Below are 12477 nucleotides of genomic sequence, written 5' to 3'. Positions count from 1 at the left end.
TTCCAGTGTTCTGTTGTGCAAATGTGTGTATATATGAGAGAGGGAATAAAGCATCTTTACATTTCCTCTAAGAGGAAAACACAGACTTCAGTTTGTTAATCTCTGAATTTTCTCCCTCTTTCCCCTCTTGAGAATTGGGAAAATTGGTGGTAATGACTTAGCGCTGACCAGAGCACCCTGGAGAGGTTGTTTCTGAGGCTCTTGGCTCTGTGACCACGGCTGTTGCACAGGGTCCTCTGGGCCTGGTCAGGCGCAGCTCTGGGCACCCTCAGCTCTCAGGACCTCAGCCTCTGCTACCTGTCAGCATCCTTGCAGGCCTAGGGCACTCCAGGCTGTAGGACACACATGTGCATTTCTTCCTTTGCTCAGGTTTCATCATTCAGTATGTCTTTATAATAAAGATGCCTTTATACACATCATTCCTTTGCCCTCTTTTTTTTTCTTTTCTTTTTTTTTTTTTTTAATGTGGACTACATTAGGTTTTCATTGCTACGTGTGGGCTTTCTCTAATTGCAGCAAGCAGGGGCTACTCTTTGTTGCCATTTACGGGCTTCTCATTGGGGTGGCTTCTCTTGTTGCAGAGAATGGGCTCTAGGCGCTCACAGGTTTCAGCAGTTGCAGCATGTAGGCTCAGTGGTTGCAGTGCACAGGCTTAGCTGTTCCATGGCATTTGGGATCTTCCCAGACCAGGGATTGAACCTTTGTCCCCTGGGTTGGCAGGCGGATTCTTAACCACTGCACCACCAGGGACGTCCCCCTCTCTATTTTAAACAGAAACAGAACACTATTTTGTAACCTACTATGGTAGGCAAGGTGCAAACCGTTCTGGAGGTTGGGGGCCACAGTGCGTGAAGGCTGAGTGCAATGGGGGTGGTAATTCCTGTTTTAGTTCCAGGGCTCCCTCCAGCCCTTTGGCTGGTTTTTAAATTAGACTTTACAGAACAGCAGCCCCTGGGCGACCCGCACCTGTTCCCTTCCATCAGCGCTGTCTAGACAGCCATCTACTTCACGCCAGGCTTACTAGGAAAGGGTCTGGCAGCTACTACAACGGTGGAAAACCTGCGGGCGAGCGTGGAGCCACGGTCTTCGGCCCCGCGCTTTGCTGTGGCTCCCGCTGCCCATCTCTCGGGGCGCGGCGCCTTCCTCCAAGGATCGTGGACAAGCGCAGGCGCCTGGGCTCCCAGGCCCCAGATCCAGGCCGCGCCTTTCTCCGCCCCGCCCCGCCCCGCCCCGCCCCGCCCCCACACGGGTCGGTACCGCCCCCTGCGAGAGGCGCCGCGCAAGCGTCTTGAAGCCGCAGCGCCCTTGGTCCTCCCGACGCCCCGTACTGGCGTCTCCCAACTGACACGTCTCTTGGGGGCGTGGAGGGGGCGGGGCCAAGGCGGGCCTAAAGTTCTTAAAGGGACCAGGCGCGGAGAGCAGGAGGCGGCGCCGATCGAGGCAGCGCGGGTCGCGTGGTGCGGAGCAGGTTCGGGAGGCGAATGCGGTCCGGGCGGGTCTGCTAGGCGCCGGGTGGTTTTCTGGGAGCGAGGGAGAGTTTCGGGAGTCTGGGCTGCGTTCTGGGCAGAGTCTCGCCAGGGCAGGCCCGCCCCCGCTGTTCTCAGCTCCCGCTGCCTTGGCTGGGGTGACCAAGATTCATTCATTCCCGGCCGGGGGACTCCTAGTTCGGCCCACTCCGAGTCACCGCCCGAATCCCAGCCTGAGGCTCAAGTGCACTCGAGTGCTCACGGCCCTGCGCCCCCTCCCCTCCGTTTTACGAACTGGGAACGCTGAGAAGGCGACAGCTGACCGAGGTCACCCCGCGGGTCGGAGGGAGGCCGGCCTCACCAGCCGTCCTGCTTCCCAGGGCCCCTCCGCCACCACTCCCCGGGGGCCTGCACAGTGCGTGGAGCTCGGTGGGACAGGGGCGGGGGCGGCTTCAGCCTGCGGAGCAGAGTCCAGCGGTAAACAGTGGGGGCGGGGGGCGAACTGCTTGGGGAGAGGGGCGGGGCTTTGAGCCTGGAGATCCAGATTCTAGCCAGGCCATCACTAGCCTTGCGACTTAAGGCAAATTATTTCACCTCTCTGACCTTAGTATCCTTCTCTGTAAAGTGCCAGTAATAACACCTGCCTTATCAGGATGTTGGGGGAATTCGGGAAAATAATGCAAAAGTGCCCAGTACAGAGCCTGGCACGCAGCGGGCGTTCAGTCAAGTGGGCTGGAGCTGGATGAGCCCAGAAGAGGATTGAGGCAGCTTGGAGGAAGGCGGCTGTGGGCCAGGCCACGCGGATGAAAGGCCTCGCTGTCTGCCCCCCCCCCCCCCCCAATCTCTGCCCGCAGAGTTTGTTCAGGGCGGTGGTGCATACCTGGCAGTGCATTCTGGGGCCAAGGCCACGTCTACACTACCGTGTTCAGTGCCACCTAGCATTAGGCGGGATCCTTAGCTCCAAGCCGGGAGTGGCATCTGCACAGGCTGAACCAGCCTGGTTGATCTGGGGTGGGGCCCACTCCAGGACTGCAGTGCTGTAACCCCAGAGTTGGGCTCAGGACCCTACCCACCCTAAGGCCATCTGCTGTATTTCCTGCCTCCTCCCAGTTGACCTTTGTGGGAGAGTCAGGGGGGCTGCTTATTTACCTCCTTAATACCAGGAGGTATTAGTCACTGAACCAAGGAGACAGTTTTTACCTAGTGATGGCGGAGGGACTGGGAAGGTGTGAGTCAGAGCAGACACAACCGCTTCCTGGGCTCTTGGAGTTCCCATGCTGCTGCCTTGTTTCCTTCTGTCCAGAACTGTCCAGTCCCCAGATACTTTGGGGAAGGCAGTGTGGGGCCTCAGGTTCCATCTTCCCAACACCCGGTCGATTAGGACTAGAAATTATGGCACCTGTGCCTCAGTCGCCCCACCTTTAAAGGTGTGGCAGGCCTTTAAAATCGCCTCATCTGACCCTCACCCTGCCACATATTTGCACAGTTATAAACTCCATGTTGTAGAGATGGAAACTAAGGCCAAAAGAGAAGTGATGTCCAAGGCCTAAGGCCAGAAAGTGATGGTATCCATTCTTGGACCAGGGCTGACTCCAGACCCACCCTATTAACTAGGACACACCACCGCCTCCCTCCAACGCCAGCTCCAGGTCGAAGGAGGCCCTGAGCAGGCAGCCTCAGCCACCTCTGAGTCTCTGTCCTGGGCCAAGCGTGATGGCAGAGAAGGTGCTGGTAACAGGTGGGGCCGGCTACATCGGCAGCCACACCGTGCTGGAGCTGCTGGAGGCGGGCTATTTGCCCGTGGTCATCGACAACTTCCATAACGCCACTCGTGGTGAGCAGGAGGAGGAGGGCTGGGGCTCCCAGCGGGATGGAAGGAAGACCCTGGGTTCTACCTCCACCTCCAAGGGATGTGTCTGGCCAGTTCCTTGGGAGCCCAACACCCCATCTCCTCTGATTTTGATGGCCTCTGTGTGCCCAACCAGGTGGGGGCTCCATGCCTGAGAGCTTGCGGCGGGTTCAGGAGCTCACGGGCCGCTCTGTGGAGTTTGAGGAGATGGACATCTTGGACCAGGCAGCCCTACAGAGTCTCTTTAAGAAGGTGGGTGCTTGGCAGGCAGGCAGGGGGTGTTGCCAAGGGCCAGGCCTGTAAGCAGCCTCTGACCCCAGCTTTGCAACCCTGCAGCACAGCTTCACGGCAGTCATCCACTTTGCTGGGCTCAAGGCTGTGGGTGAGTCAGTGCAGAAGCCTCTGGATTATTACAGAGTTAACCTGACAGGAACCATCCAGCTTCTGGAGGTGAGACATGGGGCAAGGACACAGGCACTGGGAGGGCCCCTGCCCAGGAAGGCAGTGCCAAACAGTGGCAGAGCTCAAGCGGTGTCACCTTGGACACGTCGTTGCCTCTCAGCCTCTGTCTCCCCTTCTGTAAATGGGAGCCCGTACCTCGGCCCCACCCACCTGGGAGGCATAGAGGGAGAGGCAGAGGCCACTGACACCTCCCCTCCACGGGCAGATCATGAGGGCACACGGGGTGAAGAACCTGGTGTTCAGCAGCTCAGCTACCGTGTACGGGAACCCGCAGTACCTGCCCCTGGATGAGGCCCACCCCACAGGTGGCTGTACGAATCCCTACGGCAAGTCCAAGTTCTTCATCGAGGAAATGATCCGGGACCTGTGCCAGGCAGACAAGGTGAGGGGCCCCCTTTGACTCAGCCCTGGCTCTGCTCACGGATGCCTCACTGCTCGCCCCCTTGAGCCTGAGGATGGGATCCCGAGCAGCCCCCACTGCGGAGGAGGCTGAGGCTCAGGAAGCAGCAGTGACTTGCACAAGGTCACAGCACTTGTGAGGAGGGCCCGATCCCCTGCTCCTTTCTAGGGATAGAGGACCCGCAGGGCGGGCTCTGGACTCAGCTGGGACACACAGCCTGCACCCAGCCCCCATCGTCTGACCTGTCCCACAGGCCTGGAATGCAGTGCTGCTGCGATATTTCAACCCCATAGGCGCCCACGCCTCAGGCCGCATCGGCGAGGATCCCCAGGGCATCCCCAATAACCTCATGCCCTATGTCTCCCAGGTAAGGCAGAAGGGAAAGGAAGGGGGTGGCCCTAGGGTTGAGGGGTACAGCTGGTACCTAGGTCCTGGGAAGAGCTAATCTGATCTCCACCCCAGGTGGCGATTGGGCGGCGGGAGGCACTGAATGTCTTTGGCAACGACTATGACACAGAGGATGGCACAGGTGAGCCCAGGGCCAGTGGCAGCCAGGAGGGAGACTGAGGTGGGACAGAGGAGACTGTACTGTAGCCCTCTACCCAATCACCTCTTTCTCTGCAGGTGTCCGGGATTACATTCATGTCGTGGATCTGGCCAAGGGCCACACTGCAGCCTTGAGGAAGCTGAAGGAGCAGTGTGGCTGCCGGGTACGGAGACAAGGGAGGAAGGAAGACGGAGGCCTGGACCAATAGGGCCCAGAGGGGTAGTAAGTCCAGCCCCCACCACAATCCTTGTTCTCCTCTCCTGGGCAGATCTACAACCTGGGCACGGGCACGGGCTATTCGGTGCTACAGATGGTCGAGGCCATGGAGAAGGCCTCAGGGAAGAAGGTAGGCTGGCACCCACCCTGACCCACCCCCAGCCTCTCCCACTAACCAGTGTGATGAGCATCCCAGCACTGCCCTGTCTACTCAAGCCTGCCTTAGGACTTGATGCCTGAGAGCGAGACCCTGCTCTGTACCTCCATTTCTTGAGGGCCTGGTCAGCAACTTGGTGGGTAAGGCCAGGGCCAGCTCAGCTAAGCTACAACCACCCACCCCCTCTCTTGCAGATCCCATACAAGGTGGTGGCCCGGCGGGAAGGTGATGTGGCTGCCTGTTACGCCAACCCCAGCCTGGCCCTCAAGGAGCTGGGCTGGTCAGCAGCCTTAGGGCTGGACAGGATGTGTGAGTGCTAGCCCCAAGCCCTGACCCTGGATGCTGGCCTGAGCCCTGGGAGAGAGTCAGGGGCTCGGAAAGGGCTCCTAGGGGCCGGGCCTACCCACCCTGGGCTGTCTGAGGTGGTGCGGGCCCTGCATTCCAGTGTGGACCCTGAGCACAGACCTCGCCCCGACACAGGTGAAGATCTATGGCGCTGGCAGAAGCAGAATCCTTCAGGCTTTGGCGCGCAGGCCTGAGACCCTCACCTACCAGGAACCAGAAAAGGAAGAGAAACAACTGCCTACTCTCCAGCCTCTGGCAGGAACCCAGGGCCTCACAGCCTCCCCTACCTCAGACCCCAGCTGGGCCCAATCAGCCCACCAGGCATGAGGTCAAGGGCACCAGGTATCAGGGGTCTCTATTCCCCAGGGTCCAGGAGCCCATGAGGACCACCAAGAGCAAGCGAGGGAAGCAGGGCCCTGAGACACACAGAAGCCCCTCCGCCCAGGCACTAATTTATACTGCTCTGAAGGAGCGCCCCAAAGTGTTTAAAATAAACAGTCTTCTTACACTGCAGCAGGTGCTTGCACACGGTCACACTCTACCCGTTGGATAGACTCGTCCAGGCCTGAGAGTTGAAGCAATTTCTTTAATTTTATCGGAATCCAGACAAAACAAGAAAAACACCCAAGACTACATGGAGACAGAAGACGAGACACAACTCCTCCCCACCTCCCCCCGGCCCTAGAGTGGGGACAACGTGGGGTGAGGCAACTGGGGGAGACCTTGAGCCTCAGTCCAGCCCTGCAGGCTCCAGGCCTGCAGGGGTGGAGGGTAATGGGGAGGCAGGGCCCAGCCCCTAAGTCAGAATGGCTGAGGGGAGGCCCCCTCGAAGGACTCTGCCCCGTCACCCACACTCCTGCGCTGGGGCAGGGAGCCCACAGCAGCAAGGGAGCCTGGGCCATGGACACATTCATGATTGAGAAGCAGCTAGAGTGGAGGCAGGAGAGACACGATTATCTGGGCAGAATCGGTTGTGGGGAGGGGTGGGAGGTGGGGCCTGGGAGGGCCCCATGGGCCAAACCCTGAGGTCACAGGAGGGGGCCCAAAGCGGGGCTCGTGAGTGAGGTCCTGAGTGAGTGGGTCAGCGGCTGGGCCCCTTTCTCCCGCTGCCTACAGCCCCTCCAATACTGCTGCCGGGGGGGCCCCACCTCTAGGGAAATGGGATAAGAAAGCAGCCCACCCCCCTGCAGCGGACGGCCAGGTGGCTGAAGCCAGGAAGGAATCCCTGGCCAGGCCTTGGCCTGCCTGCCCCAGAGGGCTGTGGGAAAAGGATGGGTCCAGGAGGGTGAGAAAGGGGCTCGACCGGCTCAGATCCAAGATGGTGCCACGCGTGCCAAGTCCCCGTGAGCCGGGGACTGCGCTGGAGGCCAGCAACTCTGGTTAGACAGGAGGCAGCAGCTTCTCAAGAAACTCCTTCACAGCTGCCATCTCCTGGGGGTGACGGGGGATCGTGAGAGGCTCCTGGCTGGAGAGAGGAGGGAGGAGGGAGGAGGGTGGGAGTGGGAAGCAGCCTCTTAGCACTGACCTGAGGACAGGAGCTGTGCATGACACCTGGGTAAGTCTTGAACTGGACCCTGGCGGGTGTGACAACGGACCGGAGCTTCTCGGCTGTCAGGGCCCCAAACCGTACGGGAACCATGGGGTCCAGCTCCCCATGGCACTGAAGGATGGTCAGGTCCTTGGCACTGCCGTTGGCTGCCTGTGGGCCAGACAGGACTCAGAAGGCAAAGCGAGTGCTTCGGCACAATCCCCCGGCCTCAAGGAGTCAGAGGGCAGGAGCAGGGTCATGGAGACACTCACCTGGGGGAAGGCCCGGTGCAGAGGCAGCCAGCAGCTCAATGCCACAATGCCAGCCAGAGGGTGGGGGCAGGTGAGGGCTGTGTAGAGGGACAGGGCTCCACCCTGGAGGAAGGAGAGAATGAAGGGTCAAGAGGGCACAGCTCAGCTCCCACCACCCATCCCCTCCTCTCTCCCCTCACCTGTGAAAAGCCTCCCAGGACGATCCGATTGGCAGGGATCCCATTCTTCATCTCATGCTCAATCAAGGCCTTGACTGGGGGAAGGGGGCATAACTGGGTGGGGGAAAGCTGCTGGAGGGACCCAGGGAAGGGAGCCAGAGGTATTGCCCAGCACTTTCCGGGGGGGGCGGGGCGCAGAGGGGGAGAGGGAGGATGCCAAGGAGGGGCTGGGGTCTTACTGTTCTCTGCTGCCTTCTTGATGCCAGCCTCGTCCTCCGGGGCATCTGGACTCAGCCCCATCAGGTCAAACCTGGAGGAGCGGAGGCATTGGCAGCTACTGGGAGACCTGGGCTGGCCCGGGGCAGCTCTCTCAAGCTCCTGTTCTCCCTCCCCAAACTCACCAGGAGGGCATCACCATCTTCATGTTGAGTGTCACAGGGATCCGAGGCCTGGGGAGCGACAGCAAGAAGGGCCATCGTGCTCAGGAGAGATGAGGAAGCCACAGCAGAGAGCCCAGACGGGGGCAGGGCAGCCCCTGGGGAACCCTCCCAGCAGGCAGGGCCTGTGTTTAAGGTGTTGCCAGGCAACCTGCCACGTGGGGCTGGAGGCTCTGGTTGGGGCATCAGCAGTAGCGATGGAGAAGCACAGCACAGCGCTTGGTGTGATGGGGTTCCAGCTCGGTTGGTGAGTACTTGGGGAAGGGGTACGGGGGTCCTAGTTCTAGGAGTCTCAGGTCTAGGAGGCCTTGGGTTGGGGGCTGGGTCTGGACCCCATTCCTGGGGGGTTCCTCAGGAATGAAGGCTGAAAATGGCACTTCTGACTGCTCTGGGGCCCGGGCCCCAGGATGCAGCTGGCAGGAGAGAACAGGCCTGGGACCACAGGCCCACCCCCCCATCCTTAGCCCCTCCCTTGCTGGGGTGACACTCACGCATGGGGACAGATGTACTTGACGTGAGGGAGCCGGATGGTGGAGAGGGCGTCAGCCCAGCTGTGCCTGTAGGAGGGAAGGGAGAAAAGGCACTGATGTGGAGAGGGAGGAAGGGAGGGGGCAGGCCTCTCCAGTCCTGCCCACTGGTCCCTTCCCCACCTCCCCAGGAACACCCCCTCCCCAGCTCACTCACCCTGTGTCTCCAAGGCCATGTAAAAAAATAACCTGGAAAAGGATCAGAGATGGGGAAGAAGGCAGTCATCATTCTATCACTCTCACTCTGTCCTCCAACTTCTGGTCACCCCCAAGGACCTGGGTTGGGGGGAACTGAGGTAGCAGCCAGACAGGTAATTAAACCCCTGCCTCCTGGCTGCAGGCTGCTCCCCTCTCATCACTGCCACCTCCATGTTCCCCACACCCCCTCTGGCCAGTTCCCCAGCCAGCCTGAGGGCTGCACAAGTAGGAGAGGACCCTTACCGCAGCCGTTTCCCGCTCAGCTCCAGACACAGTGGCAGCATCGGTGAGCAGGGGCACAGACATGGTGTTACCACACATACACCACAGGGCTCCACGGCTGGGGCCTGTGCAAGTTCAGGGGAGTGGTAAAGGGCAAGGCCAGGCAGGGGAGAGAATCCTGACACAGGAGCAGAGCCTCAAACCCAGGGCCCACCCGGGCCATCAGCCCCCCACAGCACCCCAGGTTCTATCCTGAGCACAAAGAAAAGCCAGGCAAGAAGTCCTGGGCCCGAATGAGTGGACAGGAAGTTTGCCTTCATTCCAGGGCTGAAAAGCAGAGGCAGCCACCCTAGTGGCCCTGGTTCTGCCCCCCCACACAGCCTGAGCGTGCTGGAGATGGGCAGAAGCAGGGCTTAGGGGCCATGGGGGAGGGAAGCCAGGGCTTCTCCTGCTGCCTTCTTCCCACCTAACACTCTCCAGTCATCCCCCTTCTCTAGAGCCCTTGTGTCCCCTCCTCCCCAGCTCCCGGCCCTACCGGGAAATGAAGGGAAGAAAAATGCCAGGGAAATATGTTTCCAGCCCCTACCCTCAACCCCACACACATTTTCTCTAACTTCCCTCCCATTCAGCCCTCATCAGCCTTCTGGCTCAGCCATTCTCAGAGCCCCTGGGGGCTGCCCATGTCCCAAGAAGGCACACAAGCTCTGGTCCACCACCCACCCTAAATGGTGCCCCACACCCCCCTGAATGAGGCTACCTGCTGTTGCCGCTGCCACTGAGTCCAAATAGGTCCCCCAGCTCAGCCATGCTCTGGGACTCCCAAACACACAAAAGAATGTCAAGCTGGCTGGCTCCTCCCCATCCTCAGCATCCTCCAAACTCCTGGAAGCTTCCAATACCTGCCCCTAAGTGCCCACCCTTCCTAGCAGCGCCCACCCCTCCCACCCCACCAACAGGCTTCCAACCTTCCCTCTCCAACCCCAAGTGCCCCTCCTCACAGTAGGATCCCTCACCTCTGACCTTGGGGTCCCTCTCCTCATACAGGAATGCACCTTTTGCCCTAAGCTGAGATTGCCTTCCTTCCGCACTGAACGAATCCCACTTCTCACCCCAGGACCCTCCTCTCAGGGTGGTGCCTTCCCCGCCGACCTGGGGTCTTCCTCCCCACAGTAAAAACTTCCACCCTGGTCCAGGGTCTCCCACTCCCACAATGGGAACTTCTGTTCTGACCGAGGGTCGCCCTCCTCACAGAGACATTTTCTATGCTGACCCTGGATCCGCTTCTGCCCACAAAGGGGCGTTCTACCTTTGACCCTGGAGAGCCCCCGCCCCACAAGGGGATCCTCCACTTCGCACCCTGAAGTCCCTCTCATCATACCCGGACCCCACCTTCTTCCCCCTCTCTACCCCCAAAGTCCCCAAGACCGGCCAGCGCCTCTTCGCACCTCACTCCCCACCCCCATCCCTCACAACTGCGGGTGCCCCTCCCCACTCACCAGGACCCTCGTGGTAAGCCGATGCCCCCCCAGTGCCCTCCCCCGGCCTGCTGGCCCCGGGCCAGGGTACCTCCACTCCCTGTGGGTTTCGAGACCTCTCGGGCGATTCTCCTCTTTCTCCCGCACAGACACACACTCTTCCCCCTCGGCCGCCCCCGCCGGAACTTCCGTTCGAGTCCCGGGAACCCAGCCATCTCGCTGCCGGAAGTAGCCTGGCCAGCGGTACGGAACCCGGAAGTGGGCGTCAGGGTTTCCTCACATAGGGGCTGCCATGTTGGGTACGGTGGGGCCACTCCCCGTAATTAAGCCGCGGAGTCTCCTGCAGAATCTTGACAGCGCATCCCTGGCTGCCACTTGCTACCACCACCCGTGCGCCTCCTGGAGGAAACCTGTCCTGAGGAAGAGGCATTCCTCACACTAGCATAGTTTCCCACCTTCCCATCTATTATGGTCTTGGGTATCCACCACTGGCTCTCATGTCCTCCTCCAGGGTCATGGATACACTCAGCTGAAAAGATCGTTTGAGACCATCTAGTCTTCAGTGTTATTCTAAAGATGAGGAAACTGAGGCTCAGGGGAGGGAAGTAAACAGCAATCTCAGGATTCCACTATAATGCTGCCTCTGCACTTGCTTCCCGAGCTATAAAACGGTGATAATACCACCCTGCTCCTTTCACAGCTTTGCTGTTAGGCTCATATGAGGTCATGTGGAAATGCTTCATACAGTGTAAAGTCACACTGTGAGGACATAATGACTCTAAAAAGAACCCTGGGAAAAAAAGAACACTGGCACCAGCAGTGTCCAGGACAACTGGTCAGGAATCAGAAGTGTTGTCTTAGCTCTGCCCTTCGCAAGCAATGCCATGCAGACAGTGCACAAAATACCACGACCAGTGAGCTCCAGTTGTTAACAAAAAGGGTTTCATTTGGTCACCACTCAGTCACCCTTTGCTCCTTTGCTTCTTGCGGCACCAGTAAAGTGGAACGGGGCTCAGGGTCCACATAAAGGCTGAAAGGGGAGGCAAACTGAGTTGAAGGACCAGGTCCCTGAGAGCCTGTGGCATGTGCACACAGGAAGTGAGTCATCTCTCAGCAGCTTAGGACTCATTTGCCCAGCTTAATGTACACTAGGTTTTCTTTGAACTGAAAGAAAACAGTAAATCTGGAAGCTCAACAAAGCACTTTTTCCCAGGTTAAGAGGCAGTTTGGTCTTAAGTGCTCAGCAGGTCACAGAGATGGACCTGAGCAGGAAAACTTTCGGTCCAGAGGACCACAGCAGGCCAAGGACCCAGGACTGTAAAGGGGATGAGTGGATGAAGACAACACAGCTGTCCCCACTCCCAGAATCCCTGCTGAGCCTGCCCGTGGAAGACTAAACAATTCCTTCCGCCTACACCCCAATCACCTGAGACACTGTGACACTTTGAGCAAATTCTTCAGAGTGAAGCTCAAATTTAGACGCTACCTGTGATTAGTGCTTTAATCAGTGGGATAAATGAAGGGCTAGCCTGTGCTAACACTTCTATTTCCCCCTACTCCAAATTAAAACAGCCCTTCTTTTATCTCCAAATCACCTAACTGAAATAAAGAGGCAGTGGCAGAGAAGTGAGTAGGACCCTTAGGGAATCAAGAATTGTGTTTGCATTCTAGCTGATTTCAGACTGTTAGAAATTCTGAGGCTCAACAAAGCTTGGTGGTGGTAGGCTTTCCCCAGAATAAGCTGGAGAAACAGGCTAACAATGGTGTGGGCCAGTCCCTCAGAGGAATTCTCTCAAGAGGATCAAATTCAACACTAATTCCCATTACCAAGTGTTTATTTTCTGCAAGGGAGAGCATACTGACCATTTCAAATCTCCTCTTTTAGGATACTTAAATTCTGTCCAATTGCTGTACTGACTTTCAAAACTTAAGTCCAAATTCTTGGGTCTACCTTCACGTTATGTGCTGCTCACTTACTTTCCTCACCATTTCTTCTGATGAGCTACAGAATCTGTTCTCCCTTATTTTTGTAAACGTCACCTCACAAGTTACTTTCTTACATGAGAAATGGAATACAAGGTTTTTAACCTCACCTTCTTCTTTACAAAATGTGGGTAGGTGGGTGTAGGAGTGTTTTTAGCCTACTGTACAGAATGAAGCCTGACCTTTCCTGGAGAAACTGATCTAGTGTTGATTTAATTGTGGCATACAGTTCTCA

General features: G+C 58.2%; 2 protein-coding genes across 8 annotated transcripts; one reads left to right on the top strand and one right to left on the bottom strand.

Annotated features, from left to right (window-relative positions):
* Positions 1–1376: 1376 nt before the first annotated feature.
* GALE (UDP-galactose-4-epimerase) lies at positions 1377–5957 on the top strand. Its single transcript, XM_057699710.1, has 11 exons — positions 1377–1468; positions 3081–3300; positions 3452–3567; positions 3652–3765; positions 3983–4159; positions 4431–4544; positions 4640–4706; positions 4802–4887; positions 4993–5070; positions 5292–5406; positions 5578–5957. Exons 2-11 carry the CDS (start codon positions 3180–3182, stop codon positions 5634–5636), a joined length of 1047 nt encoding a protein of 348 aa, XP_057555693.1. The 5' UTR covers positions 1377–1468; positions 3081–3179; the 3' UTR covers positions 5637–5957.
* Positions 5958–6008: 51 nt separating this feature from the next.
* On the bottom strand, positions 6009–12398 carry LYPLA2 (lysophospholipase 2). Of its 7 annotated transcripts, none has more exons than XM_057699731.1 (10): positions 10351–11497; positions 8806–8909; positions 8522–8553; positions 8329–8394; positions 7802–7849; positions 7640–7710; positions 7422–7495; positions 7243–7344; positions 6968–7141; positions 6009–6873 (listed from the first exon to the last, which is right to left on the bottom strand). In XM_057699731.1, exons 1-10 carry the CDS (start codon positions 10472–10474, stop codon positions 6823–6825), a joined length of 846 nt encoding a protein of 281 aa, XP_057555714.1. In that variant the 5' UTR covers positions 10475–11497; the 3' UTR covers positions 6009–6822. The 7 variants fall into 7 exon arrangements, with proteins under 7 accessions (XP_057555714.1, XP_057555723.1, XP_057555729.1 ...); XM_057699740.1 differs by adding an exon at positions 9542–9594 and having other exon boundaries at positions 6009–7141; positions 10351–10416; XM_057699746.1 differs by lacking the exon at positions 10351–11497 and adding exons at positions 9542–9594; positions 10281–10348 and having other exon boundaries at positions 6009–7141.
* Between the last annotated feature and the right edge of the window lie 79 nt (positions 12399–12477).

This window comes from Hippopotamus amphibius, chromosome 1, assembly GCF_030028045.1.
Source record: "Hippopotamus amphibius kiboko isolate mHipAmp2 chromosome 1, mHipAmp2.hap2, whole genome shotgun sequence".
NCBI classification, from domain to species: Eukaryota; Metazoa; Chordata; class Mammalia; order Artiodactyla; family Hippopotamidae; genus Hippopotamus; species Hippopotamus amphibius.
This window is presented reverse-complemented; position numbering and strand designations above follow the sequence as displayed.